The sequence below is a fragment of the Dreissena polymorpha genome, chromosome 4 (assembly GCF_020536995.1).
Source record: "Dreissena polymorpha isolate Duluth1 chromosome 4, UMN_Dpol_1.0, whole genome shotgun sequence".
Taxonomy (NCBI): domain Eukaryota; kingdom Metazoa; phylum Mollusca; class Bivalvia; order Myida; family Dreissenidae; genus Dreissena; species Dreissena polymorpha.
Genome location: NC_068358.1, coordinates 10,072,340 through 10,095,656, shown reverse-complemented (window position 1 = coordinate 10,095,656; position 23,317 = coordinate 10,072,340). Strand labels below are relative to the sequence as shown.

Here is a 23,317-nt window from a genome sequence, read left to right as displayed (position 1 = left end):
GGACATATAAAGGTCAAGAAATAGAAATTGTTAACAATTTTAATTACCTTGGAATTGTCATGTCAAGCGGTGGATCTTTTGCGTCCGCAACAAATACATTGTATGGCAAAGCTTTAAAAGCGATGCATTCTTTGTTCACTCTCACAAAAGACATGAACGTACCTATACATATCATGTTAAATTTATTTAACGCATATGTATCATCAATTTTAAACTATAACTGTGAGGTATGGGGATTTATGAAAGCGGAAAACATTGAGCGCGTCCATCGTAAATTTTGTAAAAGAATATTGAATGTTAAGATGTCAACAAACTCATTATCGCTATATGCCGAAGTTGGTCGATTCCCCTTGTATTTAGACAGATATGTCAGGATCGTGAAATACTTTTTGAAATTATATACTGTTAAAGAGGGTAATTGTATTCTTAAACACATTTTATTATCACAGAGATTAGAAATTGAACGCAAAAATAACACAAACAATTGGTCATCGAAAGTACGGGACATTCTAAACCAAACCGGTTTTAACGATGTATGGCTATTCCCCGAATCTGTGAACTCTAATCAATTAATACCGCTACTTAAAACCAGATTACGAGACCAGTATATCACTAACTGGAATACAAGTGTCACATCATCTAGTTCAATGATTTTATATAAAGAATTGAAACCAATATTCGAAAGATCTGCGTATCTTGATATTGTTGAAAATAAAAAACATAGGAATATTATTGCTAAACTACGTTTGTCGTCTCACAAATTATTTATTGAAACGGGTAGACACCAGAACATTGTAAGAGATCAACGCAAATGTGTTTTATGCAACCTCAATGATATCGAGGATGAATATCACTTTGTTATTAAATGTCCTTATTATGCCGATATTAGGAATACATTAATTCCAAAGTATTACAGATCACGACCTAGTATGTTCAAGTTTATCGAACTACTTAATTGTTCAAACAAAATAGTGTTAAGAAAACTTGCCATTTTTTGTTTAAAATGCTTTAAGTTACGAGAAGATGTGCTATATGTGTAGTATAAATGATATATCTTCCACAAAGACAATAAGCTTAGAATAATGTTATATTTGTAACAATTATTAAATTTCGTGTTAACATTACATGATCACTTTGTATTAACCCCATCCATGTGACATTCTCACTAAAACATGTTGTATGTCATTACTTTTTAAATTGATCTTTCCTCAAAAGGATGTATGTTTTGTATATAATTGTCACGCATGCTGTTATTGCATATGTATGTTTATGGCGATGAGCTGCACATGCTTTAGCTAAAATAAAATATTCTGTTCTGTTCTGTTCTGTAATACAATTTTATATTCTTCAATACAATTATGTTCACCTGAGGTGGCAAACATTTATTATAAATCTTGCTTGCCTACAGGTAACTAAATATGAAAAATAACTTGTCTGTTGAGTAAATCCAAATTGCACCTATGAATTAAGAGATTTGACAAATAATTCAAAAAGACTACTTTAATGTCAGATGTGGTGTACTGCTTATTTATCACTGGATTTTAAAGTGAGATCAATATTGAAAGGGTATATACACGTGTATGTTACTGTTGACAAATATTACAATAATTATCTCCATTTGACTATCAAAGAAGACATTGTATTAGTTTATGCTTTTTAGCTCAAAGAAGACATTGTATTAGTTTATGCTTTTTAGCTCACTTGTCACGAAGTGACATGGTGAGCTTATGTGACCGTGTGATGTCCGGCGTCCGTTGTGCGTGCATGTGTGCGTGTGTCCGTCAACAATTTGTTTGTGTAGACAGTAGCGGTCACAGTTTTCATCCAATCTTTATGAAAATTGGTCAGAATGCTTATCTTGATGAAATCTGGGTTGGGATTGTATTTGGGTCATCTTGGGTCAAAAACTAGGTCACTAGGTCAAATAATAGAAAAACCTTGTGTAGACAATAGAGGTCACAGTTTTCATCCAATCTTTATGACATTTGGTCAGAATGTTTATCTTGATGAAATCTGGGTTGGGATTGTTTTTGGGTCATCTGGGGTCAAAAACTAGGTCACTAGGTCAAATAATAGAAAAACCTTGTGTAGACAATAGAGGTCACAGTTTTCACCCAATCTTTATGAAATTTGGTCAGAATGTTTATCTTGATGAAATCTGGGTTGGTTTGGGTCATCTGGGGTTAGAAACTAGGTCACTAGGCCAAATAATAGAAAAACCTTGTGTAGACAATAGAGGTCATAGTTTTCATCTGATCGTAATGAAATATGGTCAGAATGTTTATCTTGATAATATCTGATTTTGGATCGTATATGGGTCATCTGGGGTCAAAAATTAGGTCACCGGGCAAATCTTGTAAAACCTTGTGTAGATGAAAGAGGTCACAGTTTTCATCACGTCTTAATGAAATTTTGTCAAAATTTATTAATTAATGAAATCTGGCTTGCGATTGTATATGGGTCTGATGGAATTTAAGTTGATGTAGCAAGGTTAGTCAGGTGAGCGATTCAGGGCCATCATGGCCCTCTTGTTTGTGGTTGTTGGACTATTGGAATTCAAAACACCAAAGCTTACAAAAGTATGCAGACTTATGGGCAAACCATATTAAACTCTAGCTTTGATTCAAATTTCAAATGAAATGAAACAATATTATCTGTTAAAATTCAATTATTGGCTATAATACACTGCATACATTACTGAGAATATTGAAAACAGATGTCATGATTTATGACTCTTAATTCATGCTCATATCACACATAAAAGTAAGTCACAAGAATTTAAGACTTAGACACTTAACCTAGTCATTGTAAAATTTATTTGAAACTGCAAAAACGTCATTTGACCATTAAGCGTAGATATGAAAGCCATTTTTTCTTTCCTAATGTTCCACACACATTCCTGAGTTATTTGCCCATGAATGTAGCATACAAAGCAGTGTGGGTGCATGGCTAACTAATTAAAGTGTAATTGTTATGTTGCTGATCGCGATATTTGTTGTTGTTGTCAGGGACATCACATCCGCAGGGTGCTCTCCAGCAGAAGTAGTAAACACTCCATCTGAGGCGGCTCCAGCAGGAGCCGGGGATACAGCTGAAGGGTTTGACATGGGGAACAATGCTAGTGGCCCTGCTGTTTCCATAACACAGATCAGGACCCTTGTCAATGATAGCAATACAGTTACTACTGAGAAAAAAAGTGGGTAGCTAAACTTTTTCTCCATTTTTGAAAGTGTGGTAACTTTTTAGCTCACCTGTCACGAACTGTCACGAAGTAACACGGTGAGCTTATGTGATCGTGTGATGTCCGTCGTGCGTGCATGCATCCGTCAACAATTTGTTTGTGTAGACAGTAGAGGTCACAGTTTTCATCCAATCTTAATAAAATTTGACCAAAATGTTGATCTTGATGAAATCTGGATTGGGATTGTATTTGGGTCATCTTGGGTCAGAAACTAGGTCACTAGGTCAAATCATAGAAAAACCTTGTGTAGACAATAGAGGTCATAGTTTGTATCTGATCTTAATGAAATATGGTCAGAAATACAATACAAAATACAATTTAAAACTAAATTACAATACAAAATACAATTGTGTCATATTGCTATATAAATGCATGTATATAAGCCAATCCCCTATCGCCGAGGAGAGCTATTTAACCAGGCTCTACCTTTCCAAATAATTAATGTTCATAAATCTGTATATTTCCCAATTGCTTCTGTCTCTTTATACAACATATTACTCAAACATTAGATTTACACCTATCTTTGAATTTTATTATGTTTATAAATATATAGTGACAATGTTAAACTAGTTTGTGATCTCGAAAATCCCTAAAATATTAATATTTTTGTTTATTTCAAACATAGTACACGTCCGTTTAACTTTTTTTCTCCAAGTAACATAAAATTAAAAGTAAATTCCATTTGATATTAACATCTAAAAACATAGATCACAAAGTTAAAAGCTCCAACAACTCCATTGCAGCATATATATGCTGAACAATGGGTCTAGTAATGATGATGCCACATACAACAATATGTGTTTCCACCATCCCTACTTATACAAATTGGGCTATTCTCTCTTTCTTTTTTAGCTCTACTGGCTGAAGGCCGGAAGAGCTTATGTCATGGCGTGGTGTCCGTCGTCCGTCCGTGCATTAGACTTTTTCTTGTTACGGGATAAAGTCCACAGTTTTCATCTGATTCTTTTCAAAACTTGTTCAGTGTCTTTATATTAATGAGGACTCCAACCCTATTGAAAATGGGTTACATCAGAGTAAAAAGTCCAGAATTATCTCCCCTTGAATTTGAGAAAATTGTGAAATAAGGCTTGTTTACGCAATAAAGTCCACAGTTTTCATCCAATTATTTCCCAACTTGCACAGTGTCTTTATCTGAATGATGAGTCAAACCCTATTGAAAATGAGCAATATCGGAGTTATAAGTCCACAATTATCTCCCCTTTAATTTGAGAAAAAAAAATGAAAATTCAGTTTTTTTATGTGTTAAAGTCCATAATTTCATCCAATTCTTGGCAAACTTGCACACTGTCTTTGTATCAATGAGGACTCAAATAGCCAGTAGAGCGATTCAGACCCTCATGGGCCTCTTGTTTAACATCAACAACAATAAAATAATATAACATCCTATAGTAGCATTAGTATATATAATGCATGTGAGAATCTAAATGCAAATAAAATATAAGTACTTTTGGATGTAATTATCCTTTTTCTTTTCTCTCATATATTTCCTTTTATGAAATTTTCATCGTTTACATTATATATAGTGAAATTAAATACAGTCAAGCAATAGAAAATCTCCTTTTTACGCATTGTTTTATATGCAAAGATTTTTGTATTGAGTATCTTGTTTATATTAAACGCTTTAAGTGTTATAAGTTAAGCTTTTTTTAAATTATAAGATTTTTATTAAAGCACTGCACCAACACTGCAAAGTACCCTATTATATTTATGGTCCAGCCCAGTGAAATCGGGTTGATCATATGGCCGTTTTTTACCGTTTTAACTCGGAGTATTTATGTTAAGCAGTGTGCTCGGGCAATGGTGTGCTCTGGCAATGGTTATTAACCGAAGTCCCGAGGGTACACAACCCCATTAGTCAGTCATATGGTCAGAATGTTTATCTTGATAATATCTGATTTTGGGTCATCTGGGGTCAAAAATTAGTTCACCGGGCCAATTCTAGTAAACCATGTGTAGATGAAAGAGGTCACAGTTTTCATCACATATTAATGAAATTTTGTCAGAATGTATTAATTGATGAAATCTGGCATGGGATTGTACATGGGTCATCTGAGGTCATAAAGTATGTCATCTGGTCAAATCATAGTTAAACTTCCTGTAGAAGATAGAGGTCACAGTTTATCAGATCTTTATGAAATTTAGTCAGAATGTTTATCTTGATTGAATCTGGGTTGGGATTATATATTATTCAACTCAATTCCAAAAAAATGAACTTATGCACTTTGATGACCTTCAATTTTTGACCACTTGTGCAACTTAATTTATTTGTAGTCAGGTGAAGGATTCAGGGCCATCATGGCCCTCTTGTTTTAATATGAGCCGGGCTGCAGAAAACATGGTTTAAAGGATGTGCCGTCTGCAAAGGGTTATCACTGACGAAACTTTCCACTATGGTAATATTTTTGGTTTGAAGGAAGTCTCTTCAAAGCAAAAATCCAGTTAAGGTGGAAAGTGTTGTCCCTTATTAGCCTGCGCAGAATGGCCTGATTTTCCTAGAAACAAGTCTCAAACAATTATTTTGACAAGTTCACAAGGATAATGCTTAAAGTATTTAGTTTCTAACATATGATCTTTTACAATAATTTTGCAATGGCAATGGGAAGTATATTTTACAATCCTGCACTCAGCATGGGGACTTCCTTGTGCATTGTTGTTTCAATTGCTAAACACAAATCTTGTTTTTTGTTTGGCTCTAGAGGGCATATATCCTTTTACCAGTTTATTTTGTAAACACTTAAACAATAATCTCTACATGAGTCTAACTTGTGTTCCCATCTTTTATTCATCTGAATTTTTCATAATTAAGATGTTTTTTTAACAGTTTGTGTATAATGCAGAATGTCAACTGATTTCCTATTCACCTATCAATCTATGTTTTGCCTCAAACTCCTATATTTTAAATTTGTACAAAATTGTGTGCTTAACACATCAACAATTTTCCATGAACTCTATATTAAAAATGTGTATGATTACAGTTTTCTTGAAACGCTTGCATCAAATTTAGATTAAGTGTTTGGTAATACATAGAATGTGTTTCTCAATTCACAAATTATTCATGTGAACATGTTCAATAAAACTTGTATTAATTAAAATACAAGCTGTATATGGTTTAGTAAATGGGAAACTGGTACATTTCTATAGATTGCCTCCAAAGTGACATTAAATGACCAACAATTGTTTATGTCCCCCACTATAGCAGTGGGGGACATATTGTTTTTGCCCTGTCTGTTGGTCTGTTGGTTGGTTGGTCTGTTGGTTGCTTGGTTGGTTGGTTTGCGCCAACTTTAACATTTTGCAATAACTTTTGCTATATTGAATATAGCAACCTGATATTTGGCATGCATGTGTATCTCATGGAGCTGCACATTTTGAGTGGTGAAAGGTCAAGGTCATCATCCTTCAAGGTCAGAGGTCAAATATATGTGGCCAAAATCGCTCATTTTATGAATACTTTTGCAATATTAAAGATAGCAACTTGATATATGGCATGCATGTGTATCTCATGGAGCTGCACATTTTGAGTGGTGAAAGGTCAAGGTCATCCTTCAAGGTCAGAGGTCAAATATATGTGGCCCAAATCGCTTATTTTATGAATACTTTTGCAATATTGAAGATAGCAACTTGATATTTGGCATGCATGTGTAACTTATGGAGCTGCACATTTTGAGTGGTGAAAGGTCAAGGTCAAGGTCATCCTTCAAGGTCAGAGGTCAAATATATGTCGCCCAAATCGCTTATTTTATGAATACTTGTGCAATATTGAAGATAGCAACTTGATATCTGGCATGCATGTGTATCTCATGGAGCTGCACATTTTGAGTGGTGAAAGGTCAAGGTCATCCTTCTAGGTCAAATAAATGGGTCAAAATTGCTCATGTAATGTAACTTTTGCAATATTGAAGCTAGCAATTTTATATTTGACATGCATGTGTATCTCATGGAGCCGCACATTTTGAGTGGTGAAGGGTCACGGTCAAGGTCATCCTTCAAGGTCAAACGTCATATAGGGGGACATTGTGTTTCACAAACACATCTTGTTTTTACAAATATTTGCAAATTGTATATTTATTTCTATTGAACTTGAAAAATTAAAATTAATGGCATAATATGTTGTCAGTATACCAACATGCCACTGAAGGAATACAGATCTAGCTGTTATTATTTTATAAACATAACTGAAATGTTTCATCTGAAATTTACTCTATAATAATGTATCTTTTAAACATTTTACCACATGCTTAATAGCTCTATAACAGGGAGGAAAAGGTTCAGCTTTCAACAGTCACTGTCAGGTGATCTCTGTTGAAATGCCAAATTGTCAAAATGATTGGTGAAAAAAAATGTTTGGCAACTTGTGTGTTGATCAATTTTAACTTTCTTGTTTATTGAAGTAAAAATAAATTTACTCATTAATAATTATATCCTGTGACAGTTTATGTGTGCATTCATATTGCATTATGATGTCAAATTTCCAAAATCAGATTCAGAGGCCAGGGACTTCAAATATTCAGTATTCAAAGGTTTATGAAAGCTGATTTGACCCTTCATGTTGTCAGTGAATGTTCTACTGATGTAACAAATTTAAAATTTGCCAAAAAAAGTCCTATATTTGTCCAATATTTTGTTCATTAAATATAATTCAATTAATATGAAAATAATTATCTTTTAAATTTAAAATATCAAACTTCCATCTATGCATTTGCAGCCCTGGATGATTTATTACCGGCCACAAGTTACTGCACTACAGACATCACTGCCCCTGTGAAACTGAGGTTGGAAAAGGAAGGCCATGCCTCTATCAAACCTATCACCATGGAGACCATGTTCAGACAAACAGCGGAAAAGTTGCCTGACACTATAGCTCTAGGTATGGGATAGTTTGACATATACCGCTAGCAAGGCTGTACATGCTTGTCAGCATTTTGACATTTATAGCATAAATATCTGTATTGCCATTGGCATACATTACAATAATTATTGAAATATTTAATAAAATTGCAGTGATATTGAGTTGTTAAAATGTTATGTACATTTGAAAGAAACACCATTTGTTTTAAATGTATGTATTTACTGTAAAAAAAATCCCCATGAACACAGCATGCAGTAATTTAATGAAAGTTGCAAAGAATAGAGAAAGTGCTATTAATTATAATATTATTTTTGTGATGCTGTTTATTTAAGATATTACATGTAGGCTACTTTCTAATTGATCAATGGTATTGTAGGTGTGAAGAGAAATGGTGTCTGGCAGAAGACCACGTTCAGGGAATACTACAGCCTCACAAAACAGGCAGCCAGGGCTTTCATCAAGGTACTTGAAACACACAGAATTAAGATGATGATGAGATTTGTTGTTCAAGCGCTTAATTAGCAATTTTGAGTTGTAGGTTTGAATCCCTGCTGGCTGTAATAAACCTTTTCATATGTACTTGAATAGTGAATTGTGTCACGAAATTATTCTACCTTTCTGGAAAAATAATATATTGCAGTGGTCAGATAAAAGAGTATGCTGGCCCAGGAAAAAATAATGGAAAACATCAGCCATCCCATCAAATTCTTGCTACTTATTATCCTCAATTGATTTAAAGTACTGTAAAGTACGGCTGAGGAATTGCTGGCCAAAGAGCAGGTTGGAGCACAGTGCAACAGGTTTTCAAAGGCAGAATCATAGTTGAGAAACACCTGCTACACAGATATTAGCTCTTTCACAACTTCATCAACTTTCAGCAATCTTTCCACCATGGTGGCATGATGGTCAATAGCAGGTTCTGAGAATATTTGATATTGATGGAGGCTGGTGCATGTCACCCAAGAACTCTTCACATATGCCATGCCAGCAGTGCAGTTCTTCTGAATGGACAGTTGGGTGACTTCTTTAGGACATCAGTGGCATCTGCCAGCCATTTCTGCTCCTTCCCCCCGACCCCTCCTGTTTAATCTTTTCCTTGAGGAGATAATCATGAAGACATTAAATGCAACCAAACCTCCATCTCTATTTGTGGTAGTCTTATTTCCAACTTGAGATTTGCTGATGAAATTGAACTCATGGGTGGCACCAGCATTGGACTCCAAAGACCTCACCAGCAGAGTCTTTCAAAGAAGAGGAGCGTGTGGGATTGAGGTCAGCAAGGAGAAATTTAAGATCATGGTGAACAGCTCAAACAAGTGACCAGCCTCGAGTACATGGGAGCAGCCTTGTCTAAGGATGGTTCCCGTACCGCTGAGGTCTGAATAAGAATTGTCTTGGCAACCGCAGCAATTGCCATACTCAGCAGGTTATGAACAAGCTGCTCAGTCAGCTTCCCCTCCAAGTACAGGCTCTACAAGTCCCTTGTAGTCTCCATCTTACTGATCTGCTGCAAGGCCTGGACGCTTCACGCAGACACAGAAGGCAGGATACAGGCCTTTGAACACCAGTGCCTCTGAAGACTGCTCTGCAGCTCCTACATGAGGCACAAGACAAGAGAACGTTTGAAAAATGACAGCGGCACTTATTCTTCCACAAGAGCCAACATGGAGACTATTAAACAAAGACAGCTGGCTTGGTTTTGACATGTCATCAGGCATGTCTCTGTGCTCCTGGGAACGCTAGAGGTCGGTTGGCGACGCTAGAGGTCAGTCGGCGAGAGGCTAGAGGTCGGTCGGCGAGAGGCCTTCAGAAGAAAAGCTGGATGGGCTTCCTTTTATGTATGAAGTACTCCCAGCTGCACACAACAGACCTGACTGATAAAGGATCTCCAATTCTCAAAGTGGTTGCCCTCATTTCCTTCCATTGGCCACACTAGTAAAGGGAATGATGATGATAAGTGACTGCAGTAATATAAATAAAATACAGGCAGATTGCCAATAACTGGACACTTACAACCTTATCTCCTATTTAGTTATGAAAAACCCTCTTTAAGTTTGACTCTAGTATGAATAGAAATAGGTTAGTTTCAACCAATTTATCTAAGCTCAATTACATCAAAAGCCTAAGGCTTATTGAAAGGCCCTCGAGTTAGTTTTCTGGATTGAACAAGTATTTTGTGTCTTTTTTGAGAGATCTTAAGAACCCTCGCATAGTGGGATTGAACCTGTGATCTCCTGGTCGCTTGGCGGAATCCATGTCCACTATGTCACTGTTATATCCTTCATAGAAATAGTTGCGTGCTCTTTCATGTAGAAAGTATTACCATTTGACCATTATCTCTTTGTCATTCATGTGGAATATATTATCTATGTTTGTATGTTGTGGTTACTTTGTCTGTATATTATGTTTACTGTGTTTGTATTTTGTGCAATGCTTTCTATTTAAAGGTTGGCCTTGAACCAAGACATGCTGTATCCGTACTGGGTTTCAACTCCCCTGAGTGGTTTATATCGTATCTAGGAGCCATCTTTGCTGGGTAAAAAACGTCTGTTATGTTTTGGTTAAAAAGACATCATTTTATCATTTTTTAAATAATTATACCCCCACAAACGAAGTTTAGGGGGTATATAGGAGTGAGCTTGTCTGTCTGTCAGTCCTTATTAAGTGTCCGCTCTCTAATTCAAGTTTTTTTCATCGGATCTTCACCAAACTTGGTCATATGTTGTATCTAGATGATGTCTTGGTAAAGTTCCAATAATGGTCATGCCTGGTCAAAAACTAGGTCACGGGGTCACTTAGTGTGTTTTAAACATTGTCCACTCTCTAATTCAAGTAGTTTTCATCCAGGCTTCACCAAACTTGGTAAGATATTGTATCTAGATGATGTCTAGGCCAAATTAGAACATGGGTCATGGCAGGTCAAAAACTAGGTCACTGGGTCACTTAGTACGTTTTAAACATAGAGCATGGTGTCCGCTCTCTAATTCAAATAGTTTTCATCCAATATCTACACCAAACTTGGTCAGAAGTTTTATCTAGAAGACCTCTGTGCCAAGCTTGAACATGAGCCATGCCGAGCCAAAAACTAGGTCACTGGGTCACTAAGTGCGTTTTTTAACATTCTGCATGGTGTCAGCTCTCTAATTTGAGTCGTTTTCATCAGATCTTCACCAAACTTGGTCAGAAGTTTTATCTAGATGATCTTAAGACCAAGTTTGAACATATGTGGTGCCAGATCCAAAACAAGGTCACGGGGTCACTTAGTACGTTTTTCATATTCAGCATGTTTGCTCTCTAATTCTGGTAGTTTTCATCCAACTTCACCACAATTGATCAGAAGTTGAATCATGATGATGTGTAGGTCAAGTTCAAACATGGGCAATGCCGGGTCAAAAACTAGGTCACAGGGTCACTTAGTGTGTTTTAAACATTGAGCATGGTGTCCGCTGTTTTTTTATGCCTCCAGAACATAGGTTCTGGGGGCATATTAAAATCGCAATGTCAGTCAGTCAGTTAGCCTGTCCAGATTAGTTTCCGCTCATTAAGTCAAGCAATCGTCATCAGATCTTCACCAAACTTCATCAAAATGTGTAAAGCATTAACATCTAGGTCAAGTTCGATAGTCGGCCAAATTGACCAACACACTCATGAGTTATGGCCCTTGATTCATCGTAAAATTTGTTTTTTTCTCATTTCTGCTCAATAGCTCTAGCAATTGTCATCAGATCTTCACCAAACTTCATAACAATGTGTTAGGCAATAACATCTAGGTAAAGTTCGATAATCGGCCAAATTGACCCAGACACTCCTGAGTTATGGCCTTTGAATCATCGAAAAATTGTTTTTTCTCGTTTTCGCTCAATAACTCAAGCAAATGTCATAGGATCTTTGCCATACTTCATGATAATGTGTAAGGTCAAAAGATCTAGGTCAAGTTCAATAATCAGCAAAGTTGACCCAAACACTGCAGAGTTACGGCCCTTGAATCATAAAAAAGATGAGTTTTTTCTTGTTTCCGCTCAATAACTCAACCAATTGTCATCGGATCTTCACCAAACTTCATACAAATTTGTAAGGCAATAAAATCTAGGTTAAGTTCGATAATCAGCCAAATTTAGCCAGGCACTTCTGAGTTACGGCCCTTGAATCATCAAAAAATTGCGTTTCCGCTCGAAACATGCTCATAACTTCTATGTCGCTTCAGATGTAACCTTCATATTTGGTATGCATGTGTATATGGCCTTTCCATACGCACATAAATTTGACCCCTTAGACATTGACCTTGAACTTAGGTTCTGCGTTTAGGTTTTGAAATCTGTGTTTAGGTTTCAAAAAGCGTTTTGGGGGGCATGTGTCTTCCAATGGAGACAGCTCTTGTTGTGATGGTAACATGCAAAATATTCTGTGTCAATGCGGCATGTGGGGGTATTCGTCACGTCTGTGACAAAGCTCTAGTTTAAATTTGGCCTAAAAGATACATGGTCACTCTAAGAAAAACTGTGTTGAATAAGCCCACTTTAAAAGACATTATTGTATTGCTCCAACAAGGGTGACTAAATCTTTTCAGTTTTCGAACTTTGGCCATTTTTTCACAAAGAAGTTATTAGGGATGTTAAAATATATTTTTTATGCTTGGTGACAAATAATTTCCTGTATTTTGACAACAACTGCATTGTAAACATTATATACATGTATATAAAAAACAACAAAATGATATAATTATACCATGAGATGACTGAGTGTGTTTGCGGTGTAAACTGTTGATCTAACAGGGCGTTATTTCATTATTGCAGGATTTATTATGGGAACAATAAACCCCGATATTAGTTGGGCATTTATGTGTAAATTCTGTCATAAATTCAATGTTAATTCTGGCAAAATTCTAATTGTATAATGAATATATGGCTTTTCTGACATGTTAAATATTTTTAAGGGATTCTAATATAAGGTAAATCTCCCAAAATAACATTTTAATAATGAATTAATGCTTAGTGATAATATCAGTAGTTTGAAGAGATTTCCATTTAATTTGGGTAAAGTTCTTTTTCACTTGCTTTGTCCAATAATTAAATTCTGTCAGTACTTTACACATTATTTCCCATATTACAGAGGAGTTGGTACAGGTATCTATGCAACAAACAGTCCTGAGGCATGTGCCTTTGTGCTGCAAGACTCTTGCTCCAACGTGGTGGTGGTGGAGAACCACGCCCAGCTCCAGAAGATCCTGCAGGTGTGGGACTCACTGCCCCACCTCAAGGCCATTGTACAGTACACGGGGGAGGTGGCTGAACGCAGGGACAACATCTACTCGGTATGAGAATATTGGCCACCCTCATGTCCCCTTAGATTGAAAGTGGTTAAGTGCATATAAATTGCATATCGTCGCTGTTGTTCTCAAACCTCGTAGCTACAAAATGCCAACTTTTTAGAAGAAAAAAAACGTCACATTTTTTTATAACGATGTTTTAGAAATTGAAATTCTGTAAAAATACCAAACAAATGAAGCTGCAAAATACGGTATAAGCCGTAGACGCGTAAGTCATACTAATAAGTCATACTGATATTCAGAAATGGTAGCTACAATATTTTGTCACCACAGTTTTGTCATTTTTATGAGGTACGACAATTCGTCCTGATAAGAAAGCTGCAAATATAAAAACGTTTTTGTCAAATTTGTCCAAATGAAATGACGTGCCTATAGGTGAAATGACGTCGCTACGACTTTTCGCCCAAAAAAAGCCAACAATCATGCTACAACATTTCGTCACATGGCTTTTTCAAGAGCTTTGATTGGCGTAGAGCTACGAGATATAGCACAAAACATGCGCCAGACTTCATATATTTGGAAAAGACGAAAAAACAAATTTGAACATTTTGGAGCCAAAAGGTTTGAGAACGACAGCGATAATATGCAAATAATCTCTCTACAAACAAAGTTTGAGAGAGGTATATTAGAGTTACTGTGCAGCAAACTGCTTCCATATTTCTCAAGGGAATGAATTGAAACTTGAAATATTCCTTCTCCATGACGTGTAGATGTGCAGGACACTTTTTTAATGTTCAGTGATCCACACATTTATGAGCAGTCCTACCAAAAGCAGTTCGTAGGTAAATGTCATGTTAATCATCAAATGAGTTCAACAAATTGTGAAGTTTTTGAATTTTAAGAAAAATAATATTGAGTTTATGAGGTATGGAAACATGGTATTTCTGACTTATAGTTTTGCTTGAATTTAGCCGATGCTTATCATTTTATGTTTGGAAACTTTGTTAGGTATTTTATGTATCTGAAAATGGGAAGTGGGATGCAACACTCTCTGTTTGTTAAAAGAAGAGTTGTTAACATAAAAATCATGTGAAATATATTATATAAAGTTGAATTACTTGCCAACCGGCCCAGCTGTTTAATATAATTCAATAATTAACACATTTGTTTCATGATGCAATGTGTGATTTCAGTGGGATGAGTTTTTGGCACTTGGAAACGATGTCCCTGACTCGGCCCTAGAGGAGAGGCTGAGCATACAAGCTCCAAACGCCTGCTGCTCCATCATATACACTGTGAGTTGCATGTATAGTAATGTAAATAATCTTATGTGATAGCAATTATCCTGATAGCTGATTGCTTTTGATAATAACTTAATTTGGGATAGAACAAATAAAGACATATTGCCTGCCAACATTAACATGAAAATGACTTTTTTATGCATATTTGGAGAGAATATATGGTTAATGACATTGTGTTAAAAACTTTTTGAATTTATCCGAGGAGTTGAAGCAAGGTTAACATAGTAAAGCTTTTCTGAAACAAGAATGATAAATTCACGTGCTCAAAGACACTAACCTAATATACTATTTATCATCCAATAGTTTGTATATTATTGTTGTTTTTAAGAACGTTTATGGCTATTTAAATCATGGTGTGCTTATTTAATAAATTTTGAAGTATTGTTCAGCAATTAAATTTAAAACTATTGTGCAAAAAAATAGCCTATAGATTAGTTCCTTGAAAATGTGCTCAATTAACATGTAGCAAGATCATGTCAATGTAAGTGATTAAACATTATTTTTTACCAAATGCTAAAATAAAGCCTCAAAGCCAGAAGTGAATGAATTTCAAACACCTTGATGATGTATACATTAGTATTGTATAAAGTTATAATAAGTGAGAAGTTCTGCTGGTCACATTTGTTTTTCTAATAAAAAATTGTTTTTAAGTATGTAAATTGTTTACACACATCACACAAGTGTTGCCAGGTAACGGTATCTTGATGCTAATAAAACTGTTTGTAATTTCAGTCTGGGACAACTGGCAACCCAAAAGGCGTGATGCTTAGCCACGACAATGTGAGTTTGCTGAGTGTTTTAAATCCTGACAGTGGGCAACATGGCACCAAATAATATTTTTACTGAAAGGAGCTTGTCCATTGACAGATCAGCAAGCTTTGATTGATATTGATTCAGAAAGTAGTGATTAAAATGTGTAACAGAGATGTCTTTTGAAAGTGTTCATTAGATATTGGGCAAAGTACGCATGATTATGTTTTCTGGATACTTTTTTTTAGGAACATGCAAGCTCCATGAAGAATTGGGGTCTAATCTATATTCCTATGAAAACTTAAACAGAGCAATACTGAGAATATGGAAATTACTGATTTTACGACCTAAAAAGTGTCCTTAAGTTAATCCCCCATCCACTTTCCTACGAAATACTGTATGTTGGTTTTTAAAAGCCTGTAACTCACATTGGGTGTTTTGAAATCGCCTTTTTGTTTATCAGAAACCGTTATCTAGGGAGTACCACTGACATATATATACATGTATAGATGATATCTTAAACAAATTCAACAGTCTTAGTTTTTTTGTGGGTTAAAACTGGGGCAGTTGAAAGAAAATGGCTGTGAACAGACTTGTCTGTTGCCCTTCATGCTAAGCCCATCAAGAGAGTGGCCTATGGCTGTATGGCTTTTTTGTTAATAAGCAATTAAATGCCGGTATTTTGATAATGCCCATCAAAGTTTGATCATGGCCATTTGTCTTCCTTGTTTTAACGAAATAAAATGGCTGTATTGTAATGCGTACCAAGGGAGTGACGTATGGGGCTATGCTTTTATTGTTAACGTGAAATAAAGGGCCTGTATTGTTATACCCCCATGTGGTAAGAAAGTATGTTGCTCTGTTGGTTGTTTTCTTCCATGTATGATTGTGCAGCAAACTTATTGCACATTTCTCAAGTGAAAGAACCTTCAAACATGTTATCAACATGAAGTGTAAATGTTCATGGCTTTTTAGCTCGACTATTATATATGAAATATATATATAGTGGAGCTATCCCACTCACCCCGGCATCGGCGTGAGCGTTAGGGTGAGCGTGCAAATGTTAAAGTTTGCGTACCACCTCAAATATTTTCAATGTCCCTTGACATATTGCTTTCATATTTTGCATACTTCTTTACCAACATGACCCCAACCTATAAACAAGAGCAGACAACTGTGTCAAGCATTTTGTAAGAATTATGGCCCTTTTTTCACTTAGAATATGCATATTATTGATAAATCTATGTTAAAGTTTGCGTACCACCTCAAATATTTTCACTGTCCCTTGACATATTGCTTTCATATTTTGCATACTTCTTTACCAACATGACCCCAACCTATGAACAAAAGCAGACAACTGTTTCAAGCATTTTGTAAGAATAATGGCCCTTTTTTCACTTAGAATTTGCATATTATTGATAAATCTATGTTAAAGTTTGTGTACCACCTCAAATATTTTTCAATGTCCCTCGACATATTGCTTTCATATTTTGCAAACTACTTTACCAACATGACCCCAATCTATAAACAAGAGCAGACAACTGTATCAAGCATTTTGGAAGAATTATGGCCCTTTTTCCATTTACAATATGCATATTGCTTTAGTTACATTGCCATAAATTCTTTATTTATGATCAGATTTTATTAATACTTTGACAAAACAACACTTACCTGAAAACCACAATGGATTCCACCCAAACAATACCCCACGCCCCAACCCAGAATCCCTGCCCTCCCCCACCCCCCCAATTTTTTTTATTTTTTCCTTTTTTTAGTTTTGAAAGATCGTCTAATAAATTATTGAATATGAACAATTTCCCCATAAAGGCTAACGTTATACTGTCAAGCACTCAAATAGTCGAGCGCGCTGTCCCTTGACAGCTCTTGTTTTCTTCTCAGTGATCCTTCCTAATTTTCCTCAGTTATTTTTCCATAAACACAGTCGCTGACAAAGACGTGTTTGGTTATCAGTCACATATGTGCGATCCTTCTAGATAATCTTATTTCCTCCTTCCAGTACACCTGGACCGCAGACATGGTATGTAAACAGTTGAAGCTCAACTTTGGCAAGGAGATTGGCATCTCATTCCTGCCTCTCAGTCACATAGCTGCACAGATGCTGGACTTCATATGCCCTGTGCGGTGTGGCGGCAGTGTGTACTTTGCTCAACCAGACGCCTTGAAGGTAAGTGAGCAAATTTAGCCTAATTTTTTATACGCCCGTTTTTAAAAAACGGGACGTATTATAGTTTCACCCTTGGCGGGCGGGCGGCGGCGTCCACAGCAGTGTCCGCTATCAAATTTAAATAGTTTTCATCCAATCTTCACCAAACTTGGTCAGAAGCTGTATCTAGACAATATCTACATCAAGTTCGAATATGGGTCATGCCGGGTCAAAAACTAGGTCACGGGGTCACTTAGTGCATTTCAAAGATTTAGCATGGTGTTTGCTCTCTAATTGAAGTATGTTTCATCCGATCTTCAACAAGGTCAGAAGTTGCGTCTAAATGATATCTAGGTCAAGTTCAAATATGGTTCATGCCGGGTCAAAAACTAGGTCACTAAGTCACTTAGTGCATTTCAAGCATTTAGCATAGTGTCCGCTCTCTAATTGAAGTAGTTTTCATCCGATTTTTACCAAATTTGGTCAGAAGTTGTATCAAGACAATATCTAGGTCAAGTTCGAATATGGGTCATGCTGGGTCAAAAACTAGGTCACGGGGTCACTTAGTGCATTTCAAGGATTTAGCATAGTGTCCGCTGTCTAATTGAAGTAGTTGTCATCGGATCTTCACCAAATTTGGTCAGAAGTTGTGTCTAAATGATATCTAGGTCAAGTTCAAATATGGGTCATGCCGGGACAAAAGCTAGGTCAAGAGGTCACTTAGGGCATTTCAAGCATTTAGCATGGTGTCCAAAACCTTCAAACGGGCGTATCTTGTGACAGTTTGGCACTCTTGTTTATATTGTAATATAGGAATGTTAATGAATATACAAATATCCGAATACTGGTCACCTATGCGGATTGTAAAAGAAGATCCAAATACTTGATTGAACGATATTATCCCCTTTTTAGCTCAACTTTTCGAAGAAAAAAGAGAGCTATGATACTTGCCCCGGTGTCGGCATTGCCGTTGTTGAAAGTTTTTTATAAAGTCAAATAACTTTAGCACTATCAAAGATAATTAACTCAAACTTGGAATACTTCTTTATAGCAATAAGACAATTGTGTATGTCAAGTTTCATGACTCTGTCAGCATTATTTTTAGCTCATCTATTTTTTGAAAAAAAATTATGAGCTATTGTCATCACCTTGGCGTCGGCGTCCGGTTAAGTTTTGCGTTTAGGTCCACTTTTCTCATAAAGTATCAATGCTATTGCATTCAAACTTGGTACACTTACTAACTATCATGAGGGGACTGGGCAGGCAAAGTTAGATAACTCTGGCGTGCATTTTGACGGATTTATGTGCCCTTTTTATACTTAGAAAATTGAAAATTTTGGTTAAGTTTTGTGTTTAGGTCCATTTTATTTTATTATTATCATTGGTAATGGGGGCTATATAGGAATCACTTTGTCGGTTGGTCGGTCTGTCTGTCTGTCTGTCCCGAAATTTCATCCGATCTTCACCAAACTTGGTCACAAGTTGTATCTAGATAATGTATAGGTCAAGTTTAAATATGGGTCATGCCGTGTCAAAAACTAGGTCACAGGGTCACTTAGTGTGTTTTAAACCGAAAGTTTGTCCGGACCATAACTATGTCATTTATCGTTAGATTTTAAAATAACTTGGTACATTTGTTCACCATCATGGGAACGGTGTGTCGTGTGAAAAAAGTACGTCAACATCTCAAAGGTCAAGGTCATACTTGGAGTTCAAAGGTCAAATGCATGTCCGGGCCATACCTTTATCATTTATTGTGAGATTTAAAAATCATTTGGCATATTTGTTCACCATCATTGGACGGTGTGTCGCGCGAAAGAATTTCGTCAATATCTCCAAGGTCAAGGTCACACTTTGAGTTCAAAGAAAGGTCAAATGCATGTCCGGGCCATAATTTTATCATTTATTGTGTTCAATAATAATTCACCAAGGTCAAGGTCACACTTTGAGTTCAAAGATCAAAAATGGCCATAAATGAGCTTGTCCGGGCAATAACTATGTCATTCATTGTAAGATTTTAAAATCATTTGGCACATTTGCTCACCATCATTGGACAGTGTGTCGCGCGAAAGAATTACGTTGATATCTCCAAGGTCAAGGTCACACTTAAAGTTCAAAGGTCAAAAATGACCAAAAATGAGCTTTTCAGGGCCATAACTATGTTGTTCATTGTGAGATTTTAAAAATCATTTGGCACATTTGTTCAGCATCATTGGCCGGTGTGTCGCGCGAAAGAATTACGTTGATATCTCCAAGGTCAAGGTCAAACTTTGAGTTCAAATGTCAAAAAGGGCCATAAGTGAGCTTGTCCGGGCCATAACTATGTCATTCATTGTGAGATTTTAAAATCATTTGGCACATTTGTTCACCATTATTGGATGGTGTGTCGGGCGAAAGAATTACGGCAATATCTCCAAGGTCAAGGTCACACTGTGAGTTCAAAGGTCAAAAATGGCCGTAAACGATCTTGTCTGGGCCATAACTATGTCATTCATTTCGAGATTTTTAAATTACTTAGTACATTTGTTCACAATCATTGGACAATGTGTCATGCGAAAGAATTACATCGATATCTTCAAGGTCAAGGTTGCACTTGGAGTTCAAAAGTGAAAAATGGCCATAAAAGAGCTTGTCTGGGCCATAATTATGTCCTTCATTGTGAGATTTTAAAATGACTCTGTACATTAATTTTGTTCACAGTCATTGGACAGCGTGTCATGCGAAAGAATTCCAGAGTTCAAAGGGTAAAATGGCCATAAATAATAATGGCATAATAATTCTTAAAAATCACCATTTAGATTCTCTTGTTTTGTGAAGACAGCTTGCAAAATAGTCTGTGTCAATGCGGCATGTGGGGGTATACGTCACGTCTGTGACAAAGCTCTAGTTCCTTAAGTATCAAAGCTATTGCTTTCATTCTTGCAACAATTACTTACTATCATAAGGGGACTGTGCAGGCAAAGTTATGTAACTCTGACTGGCATTTTAACAGAATTATGTGCCCTTTTTATACTTAGAAAATTGAAAATTTGGTTAAGTTTTGTGTTTAGGTCCACTTTATTCTTCAAGTATTGAATATATTGAATAACTTTGAATATATGGTTAAATTTTGTGTTTAGATCCACTTTACTTCTAAAGTATCAAGGCTATTGCTTTCAAACTTCAAATACTTTCATGCTATCATGAGGGTACTGTATATGGCAAGTTGAATTTTACCTTGACCTTTGAATGACCTTGACTCCAGATTTGATTGATACTTTGACAAAACAACTCTTACCTGACATACCACAATAGACACCACCCAAACCATCCCCCACGCCCCCCCCCCCCCCGAATCCCCCCCCCAAATTTTTTTTTTATGTCCCCCACTATAGTAGTGGGGGACATATTGTTTTTGCCCTGTCTGTTGGTCTGTCTGTCTGTCTGTCTGTCTGTCTGTCTGTCTGTTTGCGCCAACTTCAACATTTTGCAATAACTTTTGCAATATTGAAGATAGCAACTTCATATTTGGCATGCATATGTATCTCATGGAGCTGCACATTTTGAGTGGTGAAAGGTCAATGTCAAGGTCATCCTTCAAGGTCAATGGTCAAATATATGGGTCAAAATCGCTAATTTAATGTACACTTTTGCAGTATTTCAATATTCAAGATAGAAACTTGATATTTGGCATGCATGTGTATCTCATAGAGCTGCACATTTTGAGTGGTGAAAGGTCAAGGTCAAGGTCATCCTTCAAGGTCAGAGGTCAAATATATGTGGCCAAAATCGCTTATTTTATGAATACTTTTGCAATATTGAAGATTGCAACTTGATATTTGGCATGCATGTAGATCTCATGGAGCTGCACATTTTGAGTGGTGAAAGGTCAAGGTCATCCTTCAAGGTCAGAGGTCAAATATATGTGGCCCAAATTGCTTATTTTATGAATACTTTTGCAATATGGAAGATAGCAACTTGATATTTGGCATGCATGTGTATCTCATGGAGCTGCACATTTTGAGTGGTGAAAGGTCAAGGTCAAAGTCATCCTTCAAGGTCAAGTATATGGGTCAAAATTGCGCATGTAATGTCACTTCTGCATTATTGAAGCTAGCAATTTTATATTTGAAATGCATGTGTATCTCAAGGAGCTGCACATTTTGAGTGGTGAAGGGTCAAGGTCATCCTACGAGGTCAACATCATATACGGGGACATTGTGTTTCTCAAACACATCTTGTTTTATTTTTTTTTAAAGATCATCTAATAAATGACCACCACACTCTAACACTATACCGCCCCCCCCCAAAAAAAATTTTTTTTTTTTTTTAAACATGGTTTAAAAACACAAATATTTATTTTTATTATTCTATTTTTGAAATACCGTCCAACCATCCCACCCAAGAATCCCCCCCAAAAAAGCAAACAAATAATAAATTTTTTTTGCATTTTTTTTTGCATTTTTGTAAGATAATGTAATAAATGAACACACCCCCACACTATACACCCCTCTCCACTCCACCCCTCCCTCCTTTTTGATTGAAATTGAGATAGGTCCCTTCACCTTTAAAAAGAAAAATAGATGAGCGCTTGTTAGAGTTAGAGATCGAATGATCGGGGGTATATTGTTTTGGCCTGTCTGTTTGTCATGCTGTTACTCTGTCACTCTGTTATTCTGTCCCAAAACTTTAACCTTGGTTAAAATTTTGCGATAACTTTTGCAATATCGAAGATAGCAACTCCATATTTGGCATGCATGCATATCTCATGGAGCTGCACATTTTGAGTGGTGAAAGGGCAAGGTCATCCTGCAAGGTCAAGGTCAAAGTTCAAATTTTGCAATATTGAAGATAGCAACTCGATATTTGGCATGCATGCGTATCTCATGGAGCTGCACATTTTGAGTGGTAATAGGTCAAGGTCATCCTTCAAGGTTAAAGGTCAAATTTTGCAATATTGAAGATAGCAACTCAATATTTGGCATGCATGCGTATCTCATGGAGCTGCATATTTTGAGTGGTGAAAGGTCAAGGTCATTCTTGAAGGTCAAATATATGGCTTCAAAGCGGCGCAGTAGAGGGCATTGTGTTTCACGAACACAGCTCTTGTTTTTATTTATTTTTGAAATATCATCAAAATATCATTGAAATATCATCTCATAAATGACCACACAATATTCCCCATCCCCCCCCCCCCCACACACACACACACAAAGAATATTTTTTTTTTGAAACATGGTAAAAAAATATTTATTTTTATTATTTTATTTTTGAAACACCGTTCAACCATTCCACCCAAGCTATTGCTATCAAACTTTATTTATAATCTTATTAGTCTGTTTTATGTCTTAACAAATGTTCAATAGATTGTGGAAAATATACCTGAACTTAGAATCGTCTATAATGTACAACTTCTTTAAAACATAAACTATCATTGTGTTTCAATTAGGGCCCTCTTCTAGTTTGAAATTGACTATATTACCTTGAATTTATTGAAAATGAACAATTTCCCCATGATGGCTTATGTTATGCTGTCAAGCACTCGAAAAGTCGAGCGTGCTGTCTTCTGACAGCTCTTGTTATTTATGGTCTTCCTTCACTGACAATTACACCATATGGCTTCTTAGCTTTAGATAAAGGATGTAATAATTGAAAAAGTGCTCTTTACATTCTCATTAATACTTTTAACAATTAATAAATACAAAATATTTATTGGTAATAAAACAGAGTTTAAATAAAGTTGTTG

The 23,317-nt window shown here is 36.1% G+C and overlaps 1 protein-coding gene across 4 annotated transcripts in view; it reads left to right on the top strand.

Moving 5' to 3' along the window:
* LOC127876666 (long-chain-fatty-acid--CoA ligase ACSBG2-like) overlaps positions 1 to 23,317 on the top strand; it is a 74,578-nt gene that overhangs the window by 30,460 nt on the left and 20,801 nt on the right. For all 4 annotated transcript variants that reach the window (XM_052422026.1, XM_052422025.1, XM_052422028.1 and 1 more), the window contains 8 exons: positions 3,009 to 3,196; positions 7,968 to 8,129; positions 8,488 to 8,573; positions 10,559 to 10,647; positions 13,221 to 13,422; positions 14,571 to 14,672; positions 15,411 to 15,458; positions 17,446 to 17,613. In XM_052422026.1, coding sequence (XP_052277986.1) covers positions 3,009 to 3,196; positions 7,968 to 8,129; positions 8,488 to 8,573; positions 10,559 to 10,647; positions 13,221 to 13,422; positions 14,571 to 14,672; positions 15,411 to 15,458; positions 17,446 to 17,613 — 1,045 coding nt within the window. The remainder of the gene's footprint in view (positions 1 to 3,008; positions 3,197 to 7,967; positions 8,130 to 8,487; positions 8,574 to 10,558; positions 10,648 to 13,220; positions 13,423 to 14,570; positions 14,673 to 15,410; positions 15,459 to 17,445; positions 17,614 to 23,317) is intronic.